The sequence below is a fragment of the Castor canadensis genome, chromosome 3, assembly GCF_047511655.1.
Source record: "Castor canadensis chromosome 3, mCasCan1.hap1v2, whole genome shotgun sequence".
In the NCBI taxonomy this organism is placed as follows: domain Eukaryota; kingdom Metazoa; phylum Chordata; class Mammalia; order Rodentia; family Castoridae; genus Castor; species Castor canadensis.
This window is the reverse complement of record NC_133388.1, coordinates 91,415,672-91,440,421: the sequence shown is the minus strand read 5'-3', so window position 1 is coordinate 91,440,421 and position 24,750 is coordinate 91,415,672. Positions and strand designations below refer to the sequence as shown.

Here is a 24,750-nt window from a genome sequence, read left to right as displayed (position 1 = left end):
TACCATTTGAGCCACTCTGCCAGTCCTTTTCTGTTTGGTATTTCAATACAGGGCTCTTGAACTATCTTCCTGGGCTGGTCTTGAACTGCAATCCTCCTGATCTCTGCCTTCTTAGTAGCTACAATTACAAGCGTGAGCCACCAGCACTCAACTGCAGTCCAGTTTTTAAAAAATAAAGTCCAATATTACATTTGTGATATTATAAAATTAGACATTTATCTTCCAGAACAGGAAACTCAATAATTTCACTCCAAACATTGTTATTTATAAGTATTTATTGTTAATGAGACCTATAGTCTCCAAAAAAGGGGCCTGTAAACCCAAATTAATTTTATCTTATATATTGTGTATTTTATACCTATATCTATATATTTTCATATTTCCTTTTTACTTTTGTCTATTTATAAAATGTGTGTTTTGTGCTTTTCTTGAAGTACATAAGACAGTCATATGAGAATATGATATTTTAATTACATCACATATATTCTGAAGTTCTCAAAGATGTTTTTGTAGTACATGGTCAAAACATTCTGGTACTCAGTATGGTGGCGCACATCTGTAACCCCAGCACTTTGGGAGGCTGAGGTAGGAGGATCAGGAGTTCAAAGTCAGTATGAACTACATAGCGAGACTGTCTCAAAAAAAAAAAGAACTACAATATAAACCCCTCTGAAGCCAGGTGTGGTGATCCATGCCTATAATCTCAGCACTCAGAGACAGAGGCAGGAAGATCGTGAGGCCAGCCTGGGCTATATAGAAAAACCCTACCTCAAAACAACAACAAAAACATAACCTCTGAAGGTGAAACAGGACATTTGTCTCAGACAAGATAAAAAAAACCACTTAAATTTTCAGTCAGTGGAAAAGTGAAGATGGTGCATGCAGAATCATCTGCCTGTGCCAGCAGTCACCAACCCCCCTCATCTCACTACTGAGGAAGAGCTTGTCAGGCAGGTGTATATGTGTGTGTTTTAATTCCCAGGTGATTCTGACACCCACAAAGTGAGGGAGAGGAACAAGTAGCAGAGCAATTCAGGCTACCCTGAGTACAATTTATAATGGGCAGTGCACAGAGACATAGGCAAAAGACATTCAAACTTCTGAAGTTCCAAAACAGGAAGTCTACAAAACTCCATCAAAAGTCCAAAGTCAGGGCTGAAGGTGTGGCTCAAGCAGTGAAGCGCCTGCCTGGCAAGTAGGAAGTCCTGAGTTCAAGCCCCAGTACCACCAAAAAGAAAAAAAAGGTCTAAAATTAGATATTTTTCTTTGGGGAAGGGAGAAGGTATTTCACAGGGTCTGGTCTCAAATTCTCAATCCTCCTGCCTCAGTTTACCCAGTGCTGGGATTACAGGACTTAAAGTTAGTCGTTTTCCAACAAAGAGAAACTGACTTTAAATTTTCAAAAATGAGGCCAGACACCAGTGGTTCACACCTGAAATCCTAGCTACTCAGGAGGCAGAGATCAGGAGGATCCAGTTCAAAGCCAGCCAGGGCAAACAGTACCATGAGACCCTATCTCAAAAAAAACCCTTCACAAGAAAAGGGCTGGTGAAGTAGCTCAAGGTGTAGGCCCTGAGTTCAAACCCCAGTATAGCAAAACAAAACAAAACAAAACAAAAATTGCAAAGATGAAAGAGGATGCAAAAGGGAAAAAAAGGAAACAATTACGTATGTGAAAATGTAAAGACTCTTTTATAGTTATAAATAAACTAACAACAAAAAGAGAAAGAGAGAAGATTGAAGCTAACTTGGTTCTCCTCAATTTGAAATTTGTTTTTCCTTTATCAGTGTGGGGAAATTACTTAAAACTTCCATGCCCCAAACAGGAGTTTCTTAGAGACTCCAACATGCCAAAAGCCAGTCCTACCTTGTTTGAAATAAGTTACACAGATATTGATACAAGTCCAATCACAAAGGAGTTATCACTTTTGCCGTGTGCTGCTGATAAAGACCATGTATCCCCTAACTGTATCTGGAATAATGATCTGTCTGTGGTGTCAACTCTATTCAAAGCTGTCCACTTTGGTGTGGTCAGTGGCAAATCTTTTAACTCCAGTCATTTTTAGTGGGGTCACCACCAGGCAAGAGAACAATTGTATCACACCAAGGAAGTCTTCAAGTCAGGGTCCAAAAGGTAGAGGCAAGAATCAGGAAGAGAGGAAGAGTACATGATGGTCACCCTACCGATGAGCTCCTCCCAGACGGAAGCCCTGTTCCCCCGCAGGCTCAGCTCCCGCTCCCAGGTCTCTGGCCTAGAAAGCTTCATCCGCTGCCCAGCTCTGCTAGAATCCCATGGCCCAGGGAGGTGACTCTGAGAAAAGAGCTGTAGGCTAGAAGGGTACCTAGGACAGAGAATAAAGTGCCTATCATTTCAAAGCTTGCAGAAAATAAAAAAGGAAAGTTAGTTAAAGCCGGTCAGTCATGTTTACAGGCCACATCAGCCCAGGCTCATGATGCTGAGGTTGAGAACTACCACAATGGGGGCCAGGGATGAACTGTGATGGAGTCACCTTGGCAGAACACCTGTTTAGCATGTAGCATCTCACCTGTACCCCAGCAGGGCTTGGACATGCTGGGCAGGCTTGTGGATATGCAGTCGCTGTACCAACTTCTTCAGGGTGAACCTTGGCTGACTGCTTTTCTCTGGCACTGCATTATAGGCTGCTTCAAACTGTGGAAACAGTCCCAAGTCCCACAGGAGCTATTTCATTCATGTCATGGATTTTCTTCAGAAAGCAGAGACTAGGTCTGGAGGTAAAGCTCAGTGGTAGGGCACTTGCCTGCTATGTGTGAGGCCCTGGGTTCAATCCCCAGCACCACAAAAAAAAAAAAAAAAAAGAAAGAAAAGAAACAAAGAAAGGAAAGAAGGAATCAAGCAAGCAAGCAAGCACAGCCTATGAAATAATTTCTTTCACCAAAACAGATTTGGATGAAGAGTAGTAGATTATAAAAATCTGGTGCAGTGACCAGGCACTGCTGGCTCACACCTGTGATCCTAGCTACTCAGGAGGCTGACATCAGGAGGATTGTAGTTCAATGCCAGCCCAGGCAAATAGTTCCACAAGACTCTATCTCAAAAAACCCCTCACAAAAATAGGGCTGGTGGAGTGGCTCAAGGTGAAGGCCCTGAGTTCAAGCCCTAGTACCGCAGAAAAAAAAAATCTGCAGCAACAAGAGCTCCCATGACAAATATAAGACAGTAGACAAGTACTGTGGCAAGCCTGTAGTCCTAGCTTGAGCCCAGAAGTTTGAGGCCAGCCCAGGCAACATGATGAAACTCCATTTTAAAAAAGGACTGGAGGCATGCTCAAGTAGCAGAACAGCTTCTTACAGAGGCCCTGAGTTCAAACCCCAGTACTACCAAAAAAAAAAAAAGAAAGAAAAGAAAAAGAGCTAGGCATGGTAGTGCATGCCTATAATCCTAGTATTCAGGAGGCAGAGACTGCAGGATTAAGTTTGAAGCCACCAGGGCTACTTAGCAAGTTCAAGGCCAGCCTGAGCTGCATAGTGAAACCCTGTCTCAAAACCCAGGTCTTTGGAGTTCCTGTGTTTCATTCACACAAGACTGAACTGTCAGTGGTTACCTGAGTTGGCTTGTAAAAGCAAGATACAGTACTTGTGTATGGAGAGGATGAAGGTGAGGGAATACAGTTGATAGGCTTTACATACATACACAAAACAGAAGGAGTTGGCGGTGGGGGGGGAAGCTTCAAGTGTAAGAGAGATAATGGGGGTGATCTAACCAATGTAAGGCTATTCAGAATTTTCACAATGAATCCCCCCTGTACAATGAATAAATACATCCTAACAAAAATTGGGGAAAAAAAGAGTACATTTGGGAGTGGGGAAGGTAAGTGGAGATAAAGGTGAGGATGTATGGTTGAAGGGCTTAGTATACATATATTAAATAGAATGGTGAAACCTTTTGCAACTGTTTTAAGTGGGCAGGTAGGAAGTTGAGGGGGGAAAATGGTGGGGACAATCTAACCAATATACAATGTAAGGCTACAATTGTCAGAATGAATCTCAGTGTACAATGAATACATGCTAATAAAAACAAACAAAATTGAAAATGACGTAGAGATAGCATGAACAGAGAACATCCTTGCTCCCAGAGGGAAAGAAGGAAAAAGCAGCCCCACTTAAATCACCAGGCCTCTGGACAGGTAAATGGAGGTATCTGTGAAATGCAAGCTGTGAAGAGTCATAAAAATTGAAAGAATCCTCTATGGCAGAAGAACTAAGTTTAGGAATATTAACAGGATGCAGGATGAAGAGAAAAGTCTAGTTGACCAATTGAGAATGTGTTTTTTCCTATAGTACGTGTGCGTGTGCGTGTGCGTGTGTGTGTGTGTGTGTGTGTGTGCTTTCTCCTAAGTCTCCTTTAACAATGATGATGATGATGATAGCTAACACTTACTTGATGCTAAGTACTAGTTGAAATATTTTAAATATAGTACCTGAATTAATCTTCACACCCCTACACTGCAGGTTCTGCAATTATCCCCAGTTTACAGATGAGGTGAGGCAACAGGCAAGAGAGGTTAAGTAAACGTTTGACCAAGATCTCATCTCACAGCCAGCAAGGAGTGGAGGTGAGATTTAAACCCAGATGATGTGAATCCACCAGATTCTATGCTCTTAACTGGTAAGTACAAAGCCTTACTTGTCATAAAAGTAAAAAAGATTTTGTTTGGTTTATTTTTTTAAAAAACCGTCCTATGGAGCCAGGCATGGTGATGCACAGCTGTAATCACAGCACTCAGGAAGCTGAAGCAGGATATCAAGAGTATGAGGCCAGGCTGGGCTGCATAGGGACACACTGCCTCAAAGAAGAAAAAAAAAAACCCACCCTCCTCTGAAAGGTAGATATTTCATGTCACTCATTTAACCAACTGACCATGACACACGAGAGTAAATATAACACCAAGGAGAACAAAATGGAGAAAAAAATGAACCTCAAAACTGGACCCCATAATAATCCTGGCTGAGAATCTAGAGGCAAAAAACTGACCTGTGGCTACCACATTCACTATTAGTTTTTTGTTTTGGGATGTTTTGTGGGGGGGCTTTGTTTGTTTTGTTCTCCTGTGCTAGGGACCAATCCCAGGGCCTTGTACATGCTAGGAAAATGCTCTGCCACTGAAGTACATCCCAGCCCTGTTAGTATTTTTAAACCTATAGGAATTCTGTTTATAAACATTAGCTCAGAAAAGATTGTACATGCACATATACGACTCCAGAACAAGGGACTCACCTTAATCTGTTCATTTTTAAGAGGCCAAAGGCTCCTTGGAAAAGATTGCAGTCTCTTAGAAAATGGAGGCTCTGTCTTCTACAAGAACAAGAGAAGCAGTTTCAAGCAGCTAAATTGAGTTTGCCCCTAAAGAAAACCTTCCAATAGCTCTGGAGGTCCATCTCTACCAAAAAGGAAGCCAATTGGGAAGAGGCCTGCCTGCCCTTTCTGCCCAAGCTACACCCAGCACCTCTGGACCTCTCTGACTCCTTTAGTTCCTGACATAGGAACTTGTTAGCTGCTCAGTGAGTGTAGGACCCCTCTCCAAGCTCACCGTGTTCCTTTATCCCTCCCTTCCCAGAAAAAAGGGGCCTAGGTTGTGAATGACAAGGGCTGAGACAGAGACTGACTGGAGGGTGGGATGGCCGGCGGGGGCATCTCTTGGCACGGTGTTTCCGTGGATTGTACTTAGCTAGTTGGTACTCATCAAACTGGGCAAATTTGTCAGTCATAGCAGCACGGAGGCAGGCAGGCAGGGGTACCAGCTTGTTCTCATCTCCTCTAGCCAGGCTCTGCCAGACAGAGAAGAAACCATCAGAAGGGAGACCCAACTAAGCAAAATAAGACTCAAAACAAGACAAATCCATGGGCTTATAGGAAACCACAGAACAGGGACAAGTTCCTAGCCCAACTCTACAATTGCAGTTTCTGTGGTACCGGGCAGTCAGTAGTCTTCTCTGATTTTTGTTTACATCATTATAAACATGAGGTCCAAAATAAGTGCTCTCCTTGTTAGGTAACCCCACCTCATACAGGGAAAGGCTGTCCTGCCTGGGCACCAAGGCTACAGAAGGCTGAGGGAGGCAAAACTATTTGAAAATTTTCTTGAAGGACCAAAAGAGAAGGAACCTAGTAAAGGCCAAAGCTCAGAGAACTGAGTGCCATACCTGGTAGAACTCTGCCACCTGAATCCAATCAGAAGGCAGGTGGACGATGGCACAAAAATACCGTCGCAGGTGAGGGCGGCACGCTGGCAAGGAGGCAGCGATGGCCAAGACTCTATTGGCCACATTCCGTATGTTCAGCTGATGCCTCGCGAACAAGCATGCCTAGAGCACAGGACGGAGAGGGTTGGCATCCTGGCCACTTCTCCCATAGCTTCAGGCTCTAAACCAACCTGCTTATTGAATCTGCCTGCTACAATCTTTCCTGAGTCCTCTATATTGCCTACAACACAGAAAACCCAAGCTTCCTGGTTTGGCATTTTAAGTCTCCATAATTTAGTCCTTATCTACCCACCTTTCCAGATGTCTTCTTCTAAGTCTAAGTCAGACAAGCCCTTTCCTTCTTTGAAAGACCACTCATATTAACATCTATCAAAAACCTAACTAAAGGGCTGACAGAGTGGCCCAAGTGCTAAAGTCCCTGCCTCATAAGCATGAGGCCCTGAGTTCAAACCCCAATGCTTTCAAAAAACACCCAACTAAGCGTTCAACCACTGATTAAACCTGCCATCTTCTAAAATTGCATAGAAAACATTTTTCCCCTCTTCTCTGCTTCTAAAAAATTCACTACCTACTGCTCTAGTTGCATTTATCTATTTAGGAAAGTGTTTTGCTTTCCTAACGATATACTATAGACTCGGTAAGTGCCAGATTCAAGTTTTATCATCTGTTACTGGGACTCTCACAGACTCACATTGTATGCTTAGCCTGTGTACTTATTAAACAAACCAACCATCCTATACACTTACCCAATTTCATCTCTGTCCACTCTTCACAGTCCCAGGGACTAGAGCTGACTCACCCAGAAATCCTACTCCCTTCCTAGGTGAAGTTCCTTCTACTCCCAACAGGAGGCCAGTCACCACCACCCTCACATACTGTAATCACATTCCCTACCTCCCTGCTTCCCACTCCCACACCTCCTTCACCCCACAATACCTTGAGGATGAACTCAGGCTCCAAGGGGGCCAGTTCACTACAGACTTTAAGAATGGAAGCTTGGATGGGGTCACTTGGATTTTGGATATTTACATTTGAGGCCACAAAGGAGCACAGTAAGCTCATTAGAGCCATCTAGAAATTGGGAAAGAAACGAGTGAGGAAAAAGAACTAACTTAAGCATACACACAGACCAATGTACAAAATAAAGGACAGAGATAATAAAACCCTGGATTTGGGAGGATGTCTATCCAACTCACAGATTAGAAAAGGAGATTAGGCAGTGAGAAATAAGGGTTGGGTCCTGTCCCCTTCTCCTTCCATCTGCAAATGCTTTTGGTCTCCCTCCCTTCCTCCCTCCCTCCCTCCCTCCCTTCCTCTCCCTTCTACCACCATCAACCTCTCCCCAACTCGAGGAATTTTACCTTCTTTTCCTGAAGGACCTGGTCGGTGGGCCCAGGATGAGATTCAGAGTCCCCAGAAGTGAGCTTCAGGGACATAGCCTCCACTTCTTCCTCCTCTCCCAAACTTAGACTATAAAAAGGCATCTGGGCCTCTGCCCCTTCCTTCTCTATCAGCCTTTCCTTTTCTTCTGAATAGCACCAACCACCCTGGGGGGAGTGGCAGTTGTTACAAATCACAGCATGTACCCATGACCCTCAAACAGGTGGCTCCCAAAGATAGGAAGGGTCCACATCTCTCCCTTCCCTCCCCAGCACTGACCAGCATTGGTCTGTCCTGTCTCTGACTGTCACGAACTCCTTTCCCTATTCAGCTTTCTCATCCTTTGACAGATGCTTCATGATCTTCCTCCCTGCTTTCAACTGTTGCCCTTATTGTTCACATCCTGATGGCCTAAGGCCCCTCACACACCTCTTAATAAATGCTATTATGTTTAGAATCAGAGGAAAAAGGTAAGTCCCGTATCAATCCCACCAGCAACCCTCTCTGAACCTCAGCTTGATCATTCACACTACCACCTAACCTGGTAGACTGTTGGAAAATTAAATGCAATAATGTATACATGGTTCTTTGCAAATTGCAAAGCCCTAAATCAGTTGTAGTCCTGACAACCCTGTGAGATACATTTTCATTGACTTCATTTTAAAGGCCCCAAGGGGTTATTAGTCTTAGCCAAGGTTATAGACTTTGTAACCAGCAGAAACAGCAAGGGACTCACAGTAACTTCTCCTCATCCTAAACCCCAGGCCTACACAAAAGCAATGAGTGCTTATCTACCAGTTCTGAGCCATGTACTAAACGTGCTGTGTGAGAGTGTAAGTAGATGCATATTTGCCCACATATCTACAAGGAAGTGAGCCCTGGCATAAAGACACACGTCATGTCTGATCTCAAAATCATCAGACTGGCTGCTGTGGTAGTATCACGTGGCTTTCCTCCTAAGCTTCGGCTCGCTAAGGACTGCTTCTGATCTATTATCTAGAATCTCTGAACTAGAGAACAGTGATGCTGACGAAGGCAGGCCCGGGTTAAAAAAAAAAAAAAAACACCTCAGAAGACGCTCTGAGGAGGTACCAGTCACAGAGCAGCACTGAGGGAAACTGAGGTACTGAGCTAGTGACAAGAGCATACAATACACATGGCTGGAGTCAAGACAAGTATTGGAGATATTACCAAAGTTGCTTCCTGAACTCTTTCTGTAGCCGCAGTGGATTTTAGGGCCTTAGGCCAAGTGGGAAGCTCTGATTCCTCAGAGAGATGCTGAACCCTCCTACTTGGAGGCTCAGCGAGCAGGCAATTCCTGGGAATGTGGCTGCATAAATCAGCTTGCACCATGTGAGACACAGGGAGGCAGTGCAGCAAGGGGCTGAGAGACAAAGTGCTCTCTACAGTGGGGAGGGTAGCTAGGCACTGGTTCTCCAAGGACAGGATATCTGGGTTGGCAGACATATGCCCATGTGCTTTTTCCATGGTCTTCAGGCCAGGAATTTGGGCCAGGCAGTGGTTCTCTAAGGAGAGAATGTCTGAGTGAGCAGACATATGTCCACATAATTTCTCCGTGTGTTGCAAGTCAGGCAACATGGCCAGGCACCGGTTCTCCAAGGAGAGGATGTCTGGGTGGGCAGACACATGCCCATGGAGTTTCTCCATGGCTGGAGCCAAAACTAATATAAGCCTAGAAAGAAAGAAAGAGAAAGATAGATATTGAGCATTTGACTGCAAATAGAGTATATCTGCATTAGGAATATGTCTTCCTCATGTTCGTCCTGGTTATGCCAGCGATTTGCAGATTCATCCAGAGAATATTCTAATGAAAAGGTAGGAAAGGGTAAGGCAAAAGCTTAAGAGCAGGGAAATTTAACAACAAAAACGGAATAACTGGAGACGGAGGGACATGTCTTCTCATGAGTGTGTTAAGGAAAACCCCTAATGACTATCAGTATGATTCCAACTGGTAAAGTCAGTAGAGTCCACGGTCTGGACTGTGGATTCTTAGCTCCAGAAAAACAAGCATTTTTATCAAGTTGTCACCACTTCAACTTCCTCACCTACTCTTTTCAACCAACTAAATGGGATTCTGTGCCCACTAGTCCACCAAGACAGTCCTCTCAGGGAACCTGTTACTACCATGAATAGAGAGACACATCCTGGCCCTGTCTTACTTCACTCCTCAAACCATGACACCATTGATCACTCTCTCACTGAAACTCTCTCTTCCTTTGGCTTCCACAATGGTACTGTCCTGATTTTCTTATTGCAACTCTAACTATATCTTTGTGGCAGTTCTTTCTGTGCCATTCTTTAAAACTGATGTGCCTTTCAGTTCTGTCCTAATCTTCTATATACTTTCCTGGGGTGGTCTCACCTACACTGTGGATTCAAATACTGTTTCCATGATGGCAACATGCAAATTTATTCCTAGATCTAGATCTCTCTTCTCAGCACTATACTCACTGTTGAAGACATCTCTTCTTGGATGACAGGTCCCAAATATATCTTCCCCTCATTTCTATCTCTCCCCCAAATTCATCTCCCCCACCCCTTTGTCACCTCTGTTCACAGGGGTTTGGAGGCAGACCTGACTTTGATCCCTGGTTCCCCCATCATGGACCTTAAAGAAGTTACTTAAATTCTCTATGACTCTGCTTTCTCCACAAACTTAAGAAACAGAACTGGGAGCCAGTGGCTCACACCTGTCATCCTAGCTACTCAGGAGGCAATGATCAGGAGAACAGAGGTTCAGCCAGCCTGGCAAATAGTTCAAGAGACCCTATCTAAAAAAAAAAAACCCACCCCAAAAAAAGGGCTGGTGGGTGGATAAAGATGTAGGCTCTGAGTTCAAGTCCCAATACCACCAAAAATAAAAAAAATCACAAAAAAGGGCTGGTGGAGTGGATCAAGGTGTAGGTCTTGAGTTCAATCCCTAGTACTAAAAAAAACTTAAGAAACTGGCCCACCTTACCGAGTTGCTATAGGAATAAATGAGAAAAAAAAATCTATGACACTTAGTAAGTTTCCAGTAAATGGAGACAACTGTTTGTTATTATTATCCAGTATTTTTTTTTTTTTTTTGAGAAAGGGCCTCCTCTGTAACCCAGGCTGGCCTGGACCTTGTGAGCCTTCTGTCTTAGCCCCCCCATTGCTGGGATTTACAGGCATGCAGAACCATGCCTGGCTACCAAATTCTATTGATTCCACTCCCTCCATGTCTCCCAGACCCATCCAGTTTTCTCCATTCTTCCTGCCACCACATTGTTGAAACCCACTAATCTAAATGACAACTGACACTGCATACGAATCTGCCTAAGGAGCTCTCCCTCCTATATTCTCCAACCTCCATTTATAATATCATTATGTTTATGTTCATCAAAATTAAAAAATCATCTTGTTTGCTTATTTACCTCCTTGGTCACTGTTTCTCCTTCCTAAAATAAAACTGGCTGGAGGCATGGCTCAAGTGGTAGAGCACCTGCCTAGCAAAAGCAAGGACCTGAGTTCAAACCATACCACACACACAAAAAAAAAACCTTCCTGCAAGATAAAGGCCCCTTTGTTTTACTCTCCTCTGTATCCCAAAAATCCCACATGATATGGCTTTTTATCACCTCTTATCTTACTGATACCACAACCTAACCCACAACACTATGAACCATATGTGATGGGGCACACCTGTAATCCAAGCACTCAGGAGGCTAAGGCAGGAGGATGCAAGTTTCAGGCCAGTCTGGGCTACATAGCAAGACCCATCTCAAAAAAAATTTTTTTTAAATAAAAATAAAAAAGGGCTGGGGGCAAATGGTAGAGCGCCCGTCTAGCAAGTGTGAACAAATATGAAGTCCTGAGTTCAAACCCCTCTACCAAAAAACAGAGCAACGGTTTCTGTGCCCTGCATACTTGCCTCAATCTTTGCACTATCTGAAAGGAATTTCTTCAGAATTCATCCAAAATTTTTAAAAAGAAATCTCAATAGGACATGTAAATTTTTTTCCATCTTGGTGTTTGTGAATGTAGATTCAGCTGTACCACAGTGAAAAGTCCTCCCAAACCCTAGTTTCCTTGCAGAGATTGCTGGGTTCTACATCAAGTTTCACTTTCTATGCACACAACTACGTGTGTGCCTCCGCTTCCCCCACCTCTGACGTGGGATCGCTTGACCTTGCGGAGCTGACACCCTCAGTTTCAGGCTGCTATTACCAAGTGAGCACAGACCCCTTTTTGCGACAGCCATGAGCACACAGGACAGGGAAGACACAGACCTCTTCCTGACCTTTCTCACCTTCCTTTCGCACACTCGCCGCCCTCCCGGGTTGGGCTGTACCCCCACCCGCGCCCGCCGGCCGGGTCTCAGGCAGACACTACTGGTCTTAGGCCCTCCCTACCCGGCTCCCCACTACCGAGTGCAGCTCCCCAAACCCCGACAGGGCGCGTTCTACCTACGCTCGGGCCGCTGAGTGATCCGGAGCAGCGAAGAGGGGCGGCGGGCGCAGGGCGGCGGGCCGCGGGTCGGGACGGCACAGGCTTCCGCAGCAGGACTCCCAGTGTGGGACGCGGAAGGAGCTCGTCCGAGGTAGAGCCGCGGGGGCGGGGCTGAGCGTGAGGGGCGGAGCTGAGCGTGAGGGGCGGGGCGTGAGGGGCGGGGCGTGAGGGGCGGGCTTCTGCAGCAGGACTCCCAGAGTGGGACGCGGAAGGAGCTCGTCCGAGGCAGAGCCGCGGGGGCGGGGCTGAGCGTGAGGGGCGGGGCTGAGCGTGAGGGGCGGGGTGTGAGGGGCGGGGCGTGAGGGGCGGGGCGTGAGGGGCGGGCTTCTGCAGCAGGACTCCCAGTGTAGGACACGGAAGGAGCCCGCGGGAGGCAGAGCCGTGGGGCGGGGCGGGGCGGGGCGGGGTGGGGAGCGGGACGGGCTGTCACGGCAGGAAGCGCAGGCTCGGCCCTGGACTCCGCGGTTAGGGGAGTGAAGCTAGGGAGGAGCCGGCGGGATCACGGCGGGCCACAGCCACCTCCCAAAACTTAAAGGTCTCCACAGACTTTTCTGAGGCCCAATTTAGCGTGTAGTTTCTCTTCTCTTTTACCTTCCAGGTTCTCTTTTCTCCTGTTCCTCAGGCTTTCCCCTCTACCAAAATGCCCTCCTCGTTTGCTAATGTGCTTCTCCTGTCTCCTCTTATATTTTTGTTTTGTTCTTATTGTTGCTAGGATTCAGCTTTTTTATTTTTATTTTTTGGCAGCACTGCGATTTGAACTCAGGGTCTCACACTTGCCAGGCAGGCGCTCTACCTCTTGAGCCACACCGCCAGCCCCTCAAACAACATTTCTTAAAGACTAGCATGTTTACTGCCTATCTGCATACTTCCCCTTCGACTCCCCAGTTATCAAAGATAGTCGACTATCAGTTCATCCCAAAGATTTTTGGCACACAGAAAGAAAGGAGGTGGAAGATCAAGCTGTGCCTGCATGGCAGTGTGGACACAGACACACAGGGTGAATCGAGAGCTGCCCCTCCCCTCCTGCCCTGGAGAGGAAGGAACCCTGGCCACACAGCCCATGCACAGGCAGCCATCCCTGAAGGATGGACTGCAGGAGGTCCCAAAAGGTGATAGGTGGTCAAGGAGGCACCTCTCCTCCCTAGGGAACACCCATCTGCATCTGAAAGGCATCTCCACCTTCAGGCAATGCAAAAAAGGCTATAAAACCCCACTGCCCACCCTGATTTGGGGGATCACTGGTTTCTGAGTCCCTTCATTCCTTCAAAATGCAGTCTTTCTCTTCTCTACAAATAATATCTTTCCGACCTCTGCTGTTAGAGTCTGTCTGTGCTTTCATTCTCAGAGCAGGCTCAAGAACCCTGAGCACCTGATATTCCTGCACCTGTCATCCGTGCATCATATTTGGCAACCACAAAGGGACCAGCTATCACCTGAGGTTGGTATAGGTTGTGCCAAACTGGGAAAAGCTGCCTAGGAATGTGATTGTAAGCGTTCGGCACTCCGATGGAGTCTTATTTTCCAGGAGAAACCCACCACCACAGCCTAGCTGTGGAATTCTCAGGCCAACCTTCTCTCTCTCTCTCTCTCTCTCTCTCTCTCTCTCTCTCTCTCTCTCTCTGTCTCTGTCTTGTTAAGGAGGGTTTCTCCTTTGGGAAACTGAGGAAAAGCTCCAAGCCCATTATAGCTGTAAGGCAGGCAATCTGAGGAAACTCAGATGCCAGGCAGGGGTTTATACTGCACTGCCAATGCTACGTGGGTGGAACTCGACTTCAGTGCACCGAGGCTTTCTTTTCCTCTCTTTAAACTCTAACACTTTCTCTTTCAAGATCTGACCCACTTAAGAGGAGGTCCGAAAACAGCCGGTGGAAATGAAAGTTTGTCTTCAAGCCAAAGAAAAAGGTGTTCTGGCCGGGGCACTCCCCAGTGTCACCCAAAGGCTGGAGATGCAACTTCCTGACCCACCCTGAGGCTCCAAAGCTGGCTAAGTCTCGGACGCCTCCAGCCATGTCCATAGCAAACAATCAGATCTCTTACGCTTCCTTCATGGTTTCCGTGGCCCAAGAGTGGAGGTCACCCCCTGCTTCCAGTGCTCCAGTACTGCCTTGGGCAGGATTAATCTGGACAGCAGTGATGACCAATAATCATTGGTTGAGCCTGGAAACTCTCTTTTCTCCTAACCCTCAGCCTTTCCTTCCCCTTTCCCAAGTAGTTCAGGATGAGTGTCCCCCTCCCCTCTTTGCTCTAAACAGCAGTGAGCATCTTTCTTCAGGAAGTTTGGGAAAAATCCCTATAGGCACCAGAAAGTGCTAGTCTCCAATTTAGGCTTAACTGTCTTTGTCAACCTGGTTAAACAGATTCCACAGCCTGCCCTCAGGGAAAAGAAAAGAAAACACTTAAAAAGCAGAGACCTCATGGTCTTCTCTGTTTTTGCCCCTTACCAGAGCAAAAGCCTTCAGATGCTCCCTCTCTTTTCATAAAAAATATATGCCTCACAGGTTATATAGGGGGACAGAAGTCTACTTCATCAGGAGTCCCCATGCACACCTCTGGCCATGCAAGCCCTCTTGGTTACTTTGACAAAGTTATTTTAAACCACAAGCCTTCAGCTGGTAGAGGAGAACCAGGCCTACCTGGGTCACAGGGCAAACAAGCAAGTCAAAATAGATAAGAGATTGGTCAAAGATCATCTCGGTGGGGGGAGGGGGGTGTGCAACTGAGATATCTGTAAATCCTCCACGACTTTACCCACAAGTGACAGTGGAAGGAGCACTAGAGTTTCTCCTCATCTGGGGATGCCTAGATAAAAGGAGAAACCTCTGTTAAGATGACCAATTTTCCCTTATTTCCCTTTTGTTAGATGGGGAATCAAGCCTCAAGGATCCAGGAAGGATCCCCCCTTTCCTGCTTATTAAAACATTGGAAAGATCTTGATCCAGAAAGTCTTCAGCAAAAGCGACTCAAGTTTTACTGCACTCAGGCTTGGCCACAGTATCCTCTGGGAGATGAGGAAAGATGGCCAGAAGGAGGGAGCATTAATTATAATACCATTCTTCAATTAGATATGTTCTGTAAAAAGGAGGGAAAGTGGGCTGAAGTTCCATATAGTCAACTGTTCTTTTTCCTAAGAGATCACCCAGAATGGCTAAACAAATGCAGGCTAGATGCCCAGACCATTGTAACCTTTTGCAAAAAGCCCATCAGCTCCCCTCTCCCCCCTTACCCAGCTACCTCACACACCAGATATCGTCCCACAGATCTCTACCCCCTCCGGTTAATTCCTGGAGGGGATAGGGCTCACGTTCCTTTTAGAGTAAGGGAACTTAAAGAAATAAAAAAGGATTTAAGAAATTATACAGAAGACCCAGATCAGTACATTCAGGCATTTAGAGAAGTCGGCCAAAACTTTGAACTAAGCTGGAAAGTTGTAATGCTATTGCTGTCTCAGACCCTCACTTCTCTGGAAAAACAGAGGGTATGAGATCAGGCAGTCACAGCTGGAGACAATTATCACTTAGATAAAAGTGGCTCTACAGGCCTGTCTCAGACTGGGCCCTCATGGGAGGAGGAAGAGTGGGGAGGGAAAAGAAAGACAAAGGCATTGGATACCTAAAAGGGAACCTCAATTCCCAATTCCAACAGGAGATCAGGCAATACCTAGGTATGACCCTAAGTGGGGCCCTGAAAATGACAAGGATAAATGGAGCCATACCCATTTCATCCACTGCATTCTTGAGGGTCTAAGTAGAACCAAGTTAAAACCTCTTAATTACTCCCCAAGTCACAGCTGTACAGCAAGGACCCTTAGAAACTCCATTAGCTTTCCTACAGAGACTTAAGGATGCTTTACAAAAGCATATCAGCATTGTACCAGAGTCACAGGAAGAGGAAATCATCCTAAAAGATAAATTTCTATCACAGCATCAGATATCCATAAAAAGCTTCAGAAACTGGTGGCTGAAGGGAGCAGAAATCTACACCAATTGGTCCGTGTAGCCTAGTCTGTATACTATAACAGGGACTTAGAAAAAGAAAAGAAGGACCTGGAAAAGGAAAAGAGAAAGGATAAACAGCAGGAGGTTCTGAACGCAGCACTCAGAGAGGCTTCCCCGGTGCAAAGTCCAAACCCAAGGATATGCTTTCAATGAGGACAGGCAGGCCATTTTAGGAGGGAGTATCCCCGGAGAAAGCTACCGCTGGGACCCTGCCCCATTTGTCAGGAAAAACATTGGAAGGCACGCTGTCCCCGGTCCCCAGGGGAACCGAGGCCAGGGCCTCCCATCCAGGCTCCTGTAACCAACATAAAAGCAGGGGAGCCCTGGGTTTTACTCACTATTGAAAAGCACAAGTTCAGCCTCCTTCTCAAACCTGGAGCCAACATCTCAGCTATTCCTTTCTCTCCTGGACCCAGGTCCTCCAAGACAATTACTGTTCGAGGCATATCAGGCCAGCCTCTGGAGCGTTATTTCACTCAGCCTTTAGCCTGCTCCTGGGGAGATTTTCATTTCTGTCATTCCTTTTTAATTGTCCCAGAAACTCCTACTCCTCTGCTAGGGTGAGACCTTCTATCTAAATTGGGGGTACAGCTACTTTTATCCCCAGGAGGGTACTTTTGCTTGCCCCAATAGAGGAACAAATAGAGCCCACAGTGTGGATGGATGGACACACCATGGGATGGGCATGAACAGCTGTCCCAGTCTTAATTCATCTCAAGGACCCCTCCTGGTTTCCCCATCAAAAACAATATCCTTTAAATCCACAAGTTAAGGAGGGGCTAATTCCCATAATCAAACACTTAAAGAGACAGGGACTGCTAATAGAATGCTCCAGCCCATATAGTACTCCTATTCTCAGTGTCAGGAAGAGACCTAACAAATGGAGGCTAGTCCAGGGTCTCTGCCTGATCAATGAAGCAGTAGTGCCTCTCCACCCTGTAGTTCCAAATCCCTATATGCTTTTAGCCCAAATACCGCCAGGTACCGCTTACTCCTCTGTCCTGGATTTAAAGGATGTCTTCTTTTGCATCCCCTTACACCCTAAAAGTCAACCTATCTTTGCATTTGAGGACCCCACAAGAAAGTCTGGACAGGTCACTTGGACTGTCCTCCCCCAGGGATTCAGAGACAGCCCCCCACCTCTTTGGGTTAGCTCTAACCCAAGACTTGGCAGAATGGCAATATCCACAAGCTACTCTGCTACATTATGTAGATGACCAAGTGAGCCTGTCATTTCATGAGCCATTGAATCCTTACTTAACTTCTTAGCAGATAGAGGATATAAAATCTCTAAAGAAAAAGCCCAATTGTGTCAGTCTAGGGTTACATGTTTAGGTCTTGTCCTGGAGAAAGAAATGAGGTCTCTAGGAGAAGATAGAATCTGTCCAATCCTGATGTTTCCTCAACCTAAAACTCTAAAGCAATTGAGGGTCTTTGGTGGGGAGGGTCACAGGATACTGTAGAATTTGGATCCTGGGATATGCAGACCTAGCCAGGCCCTTATATCAAATCCTTAAGGAAGCACAGAAGGATACCCAGTCCTTTATTGAATAGGATGACAAGTCAGAAAATGCATTCCACAGGTTAAAAAAGGCTCTTATGACAGCTCCTGCCCTGGGTCTCCCAGTACAAGACAAGTTTCAATTATATGTCTATGAAAAAGGAAGACTGGTCTTGGGAGTGATGACTCAGCTTCAGGGCATCACTCCCCAGCCAGTAGGCTACTTAAGCAAAGAGTTAGATCAGGTAGCCAAGGGATGGCCAGGATGTCTTAGAGCAATGGCTGCAGTAAGCCTTCTAGTGCCTGAAGCTCAAAAACTTATCCTAAACTTCCCCCTTAATGGTTTATACCCCACATGACCGAGGGGAATTTTAAACTCAACAGGAGAACTTTGGCTATCTGACAGCTGTCTACTTAAATACCAGGCCCAGCTTCTGGGAGGGACAGAAATAACTTTAAGGACCTGTCAGAGCCTAAATCCTGAATCCCTTCTACCAGAGGCAGAGGGAAATTCTGAACACTCATGTGAGGAGGTGTTATGGAAAATTAGGTTGCCCGACCTGACTTAACTGATCCAGCCCTTAAAAAACCCAGATCTAGAATTATACACTGACAGCAGTTCCTTTGTCAAGAATGGTGTCAGACATGCAGGGTTTGCAGTTGTGACAGAATTTGACATCCTCAAATCAGGTCCTCTTCCTCCTAATACAAGTGCTCAATTGGCAAAATTAGTGGCCCTAACAGAAGCCCTAAGACTGTCAAAAGAACAGAGAGTCAACATCTATACAGTTTCTAAGTATGCCTTCCTGATCCTGCACACTCATGTAGCCATTTGGAAGAAAAGAGAAATGCTAACTACAACAGGAACAGCTTCCCATAGAAATAAAAGAGAGGTTACTTTAATAGTTTTAGGGATAATAACATTAGTTACAGCCCTTGCTGGAATCAGCTATGGGGTGATTGCCAATCATGTAACTGCAAAAAACCTAACCAAAGTGGTAGAGGGCACCTCGGACCGGGTATGCCTTGCCATTAAGGACATGCAAAGGTCTTTGTCATCCCTTGCCTGTGTGGTCATGGACCACCGCCTGGCCCTAGATTTTCTTTTGGCTAAACAAGGAGGGATATGTGCCATCGCCAACACTTCCTGTTGTACATATATAAACACTTCAGGCATTGTACAGGAACGTGCAGATTACATTCTCCAACAGGCTAAGTGGCTCTGGAAGCAATCTCTTGAAACTCAGGTTTCTACACAGGTGTGGGACCAAATAAACTCCTGGCTCCCCTCCAGAATTTGGTTCCTATCCTGTCTGGGGCCTATAGTTGTCATTATTATCCTGCTTGTTTTGGGCCTTGCATTTTAAACTTACTTGTCAAATTTGTTTCTTCTTGCCTAGAATCCATCAAACTACAAATGCCTCTGATGGAGATGAAAACAACCTACTACCAAGGTCCCCTTGACAATCCCTCTTGTGGTCAGCCCTGACGCTGAGGGTCCATTCATTGCCCCCTGTCAGCAGGAAGCAGTTCTGAATAGACTTCATCATCCCTATTCCTAACAGCAGTAAGGGCGACCATTGAGAGGGGGGATTGAAGGATGGACTGCAGGAGGTCCCAAAGGTGATAAGTGGTCAAGGAGACACCTCTCCTCCCTAGGGAATGTCCATCTGCATCTGAAAGGCATCTCTGCCCTCAGGCAGTGGAAAAAAGGCTATAAAACCCCACTCCCCACCCTGACCCACGGAATCACCAGTTTCTGGGTCCCTCTGCATTCTCCAATATGCAGTCTTTCTCTTCTCTTCTCTACAAATAAAATCTTTCTGACCTCTGCAATAGACTGCATGTATGTGTATCTCCAGAGTCCCCACACTGAAACCCTAACTAACCTCACTGGGATGGTACATGGGAGGGAATCAGGTCATAAGGGTAGAGCCCTCATGAATGGAATTGGTTACCTCATAAGGACAGGACAGAGAGGCTGTGAGCTGGCTTTCTGCCATGTGAGAATGTTGTGGAAATACTGTCAGATGAGAAACCAAGCGACACTCAGAGAAGTAGGAGAACTTGGACTTTTTATATTACACTGGTGGTCCCAGATGAGCTGATACTCAAGATTCTGGGCCTCCAGCAGTGAAATCACAGAATTCTTACAGGGCAGTGCAGGGATCGGGTTACCGGGAGTGCTGGTTGCTAATAGGTGGGCTCACACTGGGATTAGGAACCTGGGGTTGTTTAGTTAGGAGCAGCAGAGGGAGCCTGTTTCAGAAAGTCTGTTTACAGAAGGAGACAAAGAAAGGCGGGAATGGGCAGTTATCTTTGCAAGGGGCCTTTTATCTCTGCATGGTACTAATTTTATGGCTTAACTAGCGATTTTTCATGTCCCATAACCTGCTTTGAGGTGATCTTCCTATTTATTCCCCCTCCTTTTCAATGCTTTTCCTACTTGTGAACAAGCACCAAGCCTAGGTTCCAGGATTCTATCAGGTTCCTCCTGTCCCAAGGGTCTGTATTGGGTCACCAAGAGCTGTGACTTGTTGCCTCTATTAGCAAGCTAATGAAGTGAGTTATAGGGTTAAGAAGGGGACCAAATATGAGGGCCACTAGGAGCATGAAAAGAGGACCAGCAAGCGAAGAAGCCATGAGGCCCAATTTCAGATGCTGCTCCATCTGTTCCAGGAATTCGCTAATTCCTGTCTCCTACATGTGACCCAGTCCCGTAATTGTTGAGCCATATCTCTATTCCTGACTGATTCACATAAAAGCAACATTCTTCATTTAGGAAAAGGCAGATACCCCTTTTTCGGCAACCTCTCTGATTTTGGAGACCACTGATGCTAGGGAGTCCAACTGGTCCTGCATGGCCACTATGGACCTATCCACTTGTTTTATGTCATTTGTTAGGTCCACAGATAATTCATTATAGTAGGAGGCTAATGAGGCAATTCCTCCTATGCCTATTCCTATTCCAGCTGTTATCCCTAATCCCATTAGTAAAGGTATGAATTGGATAGCTCTCTTTGACTGTGTGTGGGCCATCAAAGGTATGAGGTGGGTTTGATTGTTAGGCACTATGTTTATCTGGGGAGTGAGGAGTGCTACTGTGCAAATGCCTTTCTAGTTAGCTGGCAAGCCCTGATAAGCAAGGGTCCCACATACAAAGAAGGTTCCTGGGTGGCTGTACCTTGGTCTGTCAACTGCACATCTAATGGTGGTGGCTGTACAATTTTGGATTTGGGCACATTGGCTAGCAGCCCATTCCCCCACTGTTTAGTATCCTCTTGAATTGTAGATACAATTAGGGGCCCTCTGAGATACCTATATATTGCTTACTTTGGGTTTTGAGCTGGTAGAGTTGGGAGTAGCATCAATGCATGCTCTGGTTAAGGGGGTTCACTGGGGTCACTACATAAAGGAGGGAACCTGAAGACAGGCAGAGCCAACAATCACCTGCCAATGGTGGATTCATAAGATTAAGGAGGTGGTGAGTTGCATCAAACAGCTTGTGCAGTTGGAGTTCCAAGTTAAGATGCCCTGTCCCAGAAGGAAGCCTTAATGGGGGTCATGGTGGTGGCAGATCAATGTCTTTTATAGGCTCATAGCTGTCTAGGTAATCATCTCTGGATGGCCTCTCTGTATCTATGGCTTTTCCCTTTGTAGACTGATATGGAGACGATGTGGTCAGGGAGGATGCCCAGACATAAAGAGGTTTATTTCCTCCCCCTCTCATTTTGTCATTCCATCCCTTTATGGGGCTCCCATCTTTCTGCCAGCAAACTGTCTTCCCTAGAGTACCTTTGTTTTTGCAGGACCCCATCAGGCCTGTCAGTTTTCCTTTATATTAAATTGTCCCTCTTCTGGCACATTCAGATATTGATGTGCTGCATGCGGGTGACAGGTATTGATAATAGGTGAAGGCATACTGCAGTTTTCTTTGGAAGGAGAGAGATTTTACACAAGCTGAGCAGTCATCCTGGCCTCTAGATGGCACAACCTTAAAATGTAATGGAGTCAGAAGGTAAAAACACATCAGAGACCTCATGCCTAAGACTGGGGTCTGGACTACAGATAGCAGTAAACAACAGTAAGGCTTCCTACTTTGAGGAGATAGCAGGAGGCCAGCAACATTCTTTGGCCTATGTTCCAATCCTGGGAAGCAGTAACAGCCAGTCCTAGTGCGAACAGTATTGCAACAGTGCTAATCAGCAGGATGGGATAAGGGTGGCAAAAAGGGAATACATTTATATCCTGGCTGGCAAATCCTCAGGCTTCTGCCATGCATTGACCAACCAACTTCTGGGAAGTGGCTGGAGCTCTCTTGGGTGATGGCGTGTTGTTATGATGTCCTCTGGAACCTCAATTTGAGGGGGTTAGTTGGGTCACAGATGGTCTGCCAGTTGTTAGGGTCTGTGGGGGCTGCTGCCTTCTTTATCTGAGAGTGAAGAATCCAGGGAGTAATACCAATAGTGTTAACAGCCATGGGAGTTGCTAATATTACTAGGTGGGGACCCGTCCAACTGGGTTGGATTGGTTCCTTTTTCCAATCTTTTGCCCATATCATATCTCCAGGCTGGTGGGGATGGGCCCACTACCCATGGGGATTGGGGTCCTTTCTAAGACTTCCCGGGAGATGTGGCATAGGGTTTTTCCTAGGGCCTGGAGATGTCAGGACATGTCTAGATTTCCAATTTGCCTGAGGTCCCCTCTGAGCCTGTTTATTAAGGGATTGGGTCTGCCATAGAGAATCTCAAAGGATGAAAAGTCAGAGGGTCTAGGGGTACAGCATGCCCTGATCAGGGCCAATGGGAGCATGTCTATCCAGGGGGATTGTGTTTCTTGGCAGAATTTAGCTAAGGTAATTTTAAGGGTTCAATTCAGGCATTCTACTTTCCCTGAACACCAAGGCCTGTACACTGTATGGAGTTTCCATTTTATTTTCAAAATTTTAGCCAGGCCCTGGACTATTTTTGCTATGAAGGCTGGTCCATTGTCTGATCTGATAGAAAAGGGGAGCCATATCTGGGGATAATCTCTCTTAAAAGGGCCTTTACTACCACTTGTGTCTTTTCTGTGTGTGTTTGTGGGGGAGAGGGTAAGCCTCAACCCACACTGAGTAAGTGCAGACAAGGACCAAGAGGTACTGGTATCCTTGACAGGGCGTGACATCTGTGAAGTCCAGTCACAGATCCTCAAAAGGCATGGTCCTGTTGTTTGTACCCCAGGGCTTGGCTTAGGCCTTTGACTTGCATTGTTTTTTGCACTTATTTGGCCACACAGGGCAGGGAGCTTGAAAATAAAATAGTATTTGTCCAGCAGTTTTTCCAGGGCCATTTTCCCCAAGTGTGTTAGCTCATGTTGTTGTTTTACCAGAGGGGCTCCTACAATACTGGAGACAGTCTGTGGTCAGGCAACTTCCATCAGCCCCCCTTTTCTTTTATTCCTTTTTCATCTTTTGTGCATTGTTCTTCCTCCTTGATGTAATTCAAGGTGGGAGGCAGCTCTGGAGCCAACAGAAGTTTGGCAGTTTGCTTCGGCACTCCAGGGGAGCTTAGCTCTTCTGCTGCCCTCTTTGCCACCTGGTCAGCCAGGCATTTTCCTCTACTGACATAGTCTGTGCCTCTTTGGTGGCCTCTGCAGTGGGTAATAGCCACCTGAGGTGGTTCCCAGACTGCTTCCAGCAGTTAGAGGATTTCTTTTTTGTTCTTAATCTCTTTTCCCCCCACCATCAAGAGTCTTCTTTCCTTATAGATCGCTCTACGCATGTGCAGGGTGGCAAAGGCATACTTAGAATCTGTGTAGATGTTCACCTGCTTTCCCTTTGCATATCATAACACCCAGACCAATGCCCAAAGTTCAACTTATTGCGCAGACCATCCTTGTGGTAGGGCTTCAGGCTGTATAATGTTGTTAGCAGTAGTGACTGGGAACCTGGAATTTTGCTGTCCTCCCTGGACAAGATACTTCCGTCCATGAAGAGTTTGAGCTCTGGAACTGGGAGGGGGGGAGGTGTCTGTTAGGTCACTGGCCTGCTGGAGTACACTTCGTCCATTACCTCTTCGTAATCATGATCTGGGGGCCCTTCCTCTGTTCGCAGGAAGGTGGCAAGATTTAAAGTTGGTACAGTTTCAGGTCTGACTTGAGGATTCTCACATAGTAGTTCTTGGTAATGGGCCATTCTGGAACTGGTCAGCCATTTATGACCCTGCTCATTCACTAGGGCCACGACTGCATGAGGGATCTTAACATTAATGTCCTGTCCCAGGGTGAGCTTGTTGGCCTCCTTGATTAGGGTTACTGCAGCAGCCAGGGCTCGGAGACATGGAGGCCACCCTGAGGTCACTGGGTCCAAGTGCTTTGACAGATAAGCCACTGCCCACTGCCATGGTTTGGGTGAGGACTCCTAGAGCTGTGTAATGCTGGTTGAATTACAGCCAGCAGCCCTAGCACAGTGGCACTGGTTAACAGTCTCTTCATCTCCTGGAAGGCCCTTTCTTGGTCTGGTCCCCAATTTAGAGGGTCCTTTCCAGAGCATGCTGTGGCCTTGTAAAGTGGTTTGGCCAGGCTTAAATATCCAGGTATCCAGATGCAACAAAATCCTGCTGCTCTCAAGAATTCTTGGACCTCCCTTTTGGACTTTGGCTGTGGAATGGAGCAGATGGCCTGTTTCCTCTCTGGACCTCGAGCATGTTGTCCTTCTGAAATGATGAACCTGAGGTATCAGACCTCTTGTTGGCAAACTTGGGCCTTTTTCCAGGAAACTTTGTACACTGCCTCAGAGAGTTGGGCTAGCAATGGCTTCATCCCCTTCCAGCATTTCTCCCCAACATGCCTTGCCAGGAGCAGATCATCCACATATTGGAGCAAGGTACAGCATGGATTTTCTTCCTCAAAAGTCGACAAATCTGCTGCTAGGTCTTCTAAGGTGGGTGAGTTTTTGAATCCCTGAAGCAGTCTGGTCCAGGACATTTGTGTTTTTCTTCCAGCATGGGGGTCTCCCCATTCAAAGGTGAACAGAGGCTGGCTAACCAGGGCCAGGCAGAGGCAGAAGAAAGCATCCTTTAGGTCCAGGCAAGTGAACCAGCTTGCTTGCATTGGTAGAAGGCTCAGGAGAGTGTCAGGGTTAGGAACTACTGGGTG

At 46.3% G+C, this 24,750-nt stretch overlaps 1 protein-coding gene and 1 long non-coding RNA gene across 12 annotated transcripts in view; one reads left to right on the top strand and one right to left on the bottom strand.

Annotated features, from left to right (window-relative positions):
• Tep1 (telomerase associated protein 1) overlaps positions 1-12,221 on the bottom strand; it is a 41,278-nt gene extending 29,057 nt beyond the window's left edge. For 10 of the 11 annotated variants that reach the window (XR_012446249.1, XR_012446252.1, XR_012446250.1 and 7 more), the window contains exons 1-9: positions 12,079-12,221; positions 8,815-9,316; positions 7,605-7,790; positions 7,180-7,314; positions 6,184-6,345; positions 5,647-5,808; positions 5,258-5,335; positions 2,547-2,671; positions 2,185-2,342 (exon numbers count right to left, since the gene is read on the bottom strand). Coding sequence is in view for 7 of the 11 variants with exons in the window: in XM_074068466.1 (XP_073924567.1) it covers positions 2,185-2,342; positions 2,547-2,671; positions 5,258-5,335; positions 5,647-5,808; positions 6,184-6,345; positions 7,180-7,314; positions 7,605-7,790; positions 8,815-9,291 (1,483 nt within the window). In the remaining 4 variants the exon portion in view is untranslated. Of the gene's footprint in view, positions 1-2,184; positions 2,343-2,546; positions 2,672-5,257; positions 5,336-5,646; positions 5,809-6,183; positions 6,346-7,179; positions 7,315-7,604; positions 7,791-8,814; positions 9,317-12,074 lie in introns of all 11 variants that reach the window. The other variant, XM_074068465.1, reaches the window with a different exon arrangement.
• Positions 12,222-12,540: 319 nt separating this feature from the next.
• On the top strand, positions 12,541-19,415 carry LOC141421308 (uncharacterized). The gene is made up of 3 exons (XR_012445911.1): positions 12,541-12,652; positions 13,463-13,555; positions 19,014-19,415. It is a non-coding gene; the product is annotated as an uncharacterized lncRNA (long non-coding RNA).
• Positions 19,416-24,750: the final 5,335 nt, after the last annotated feature.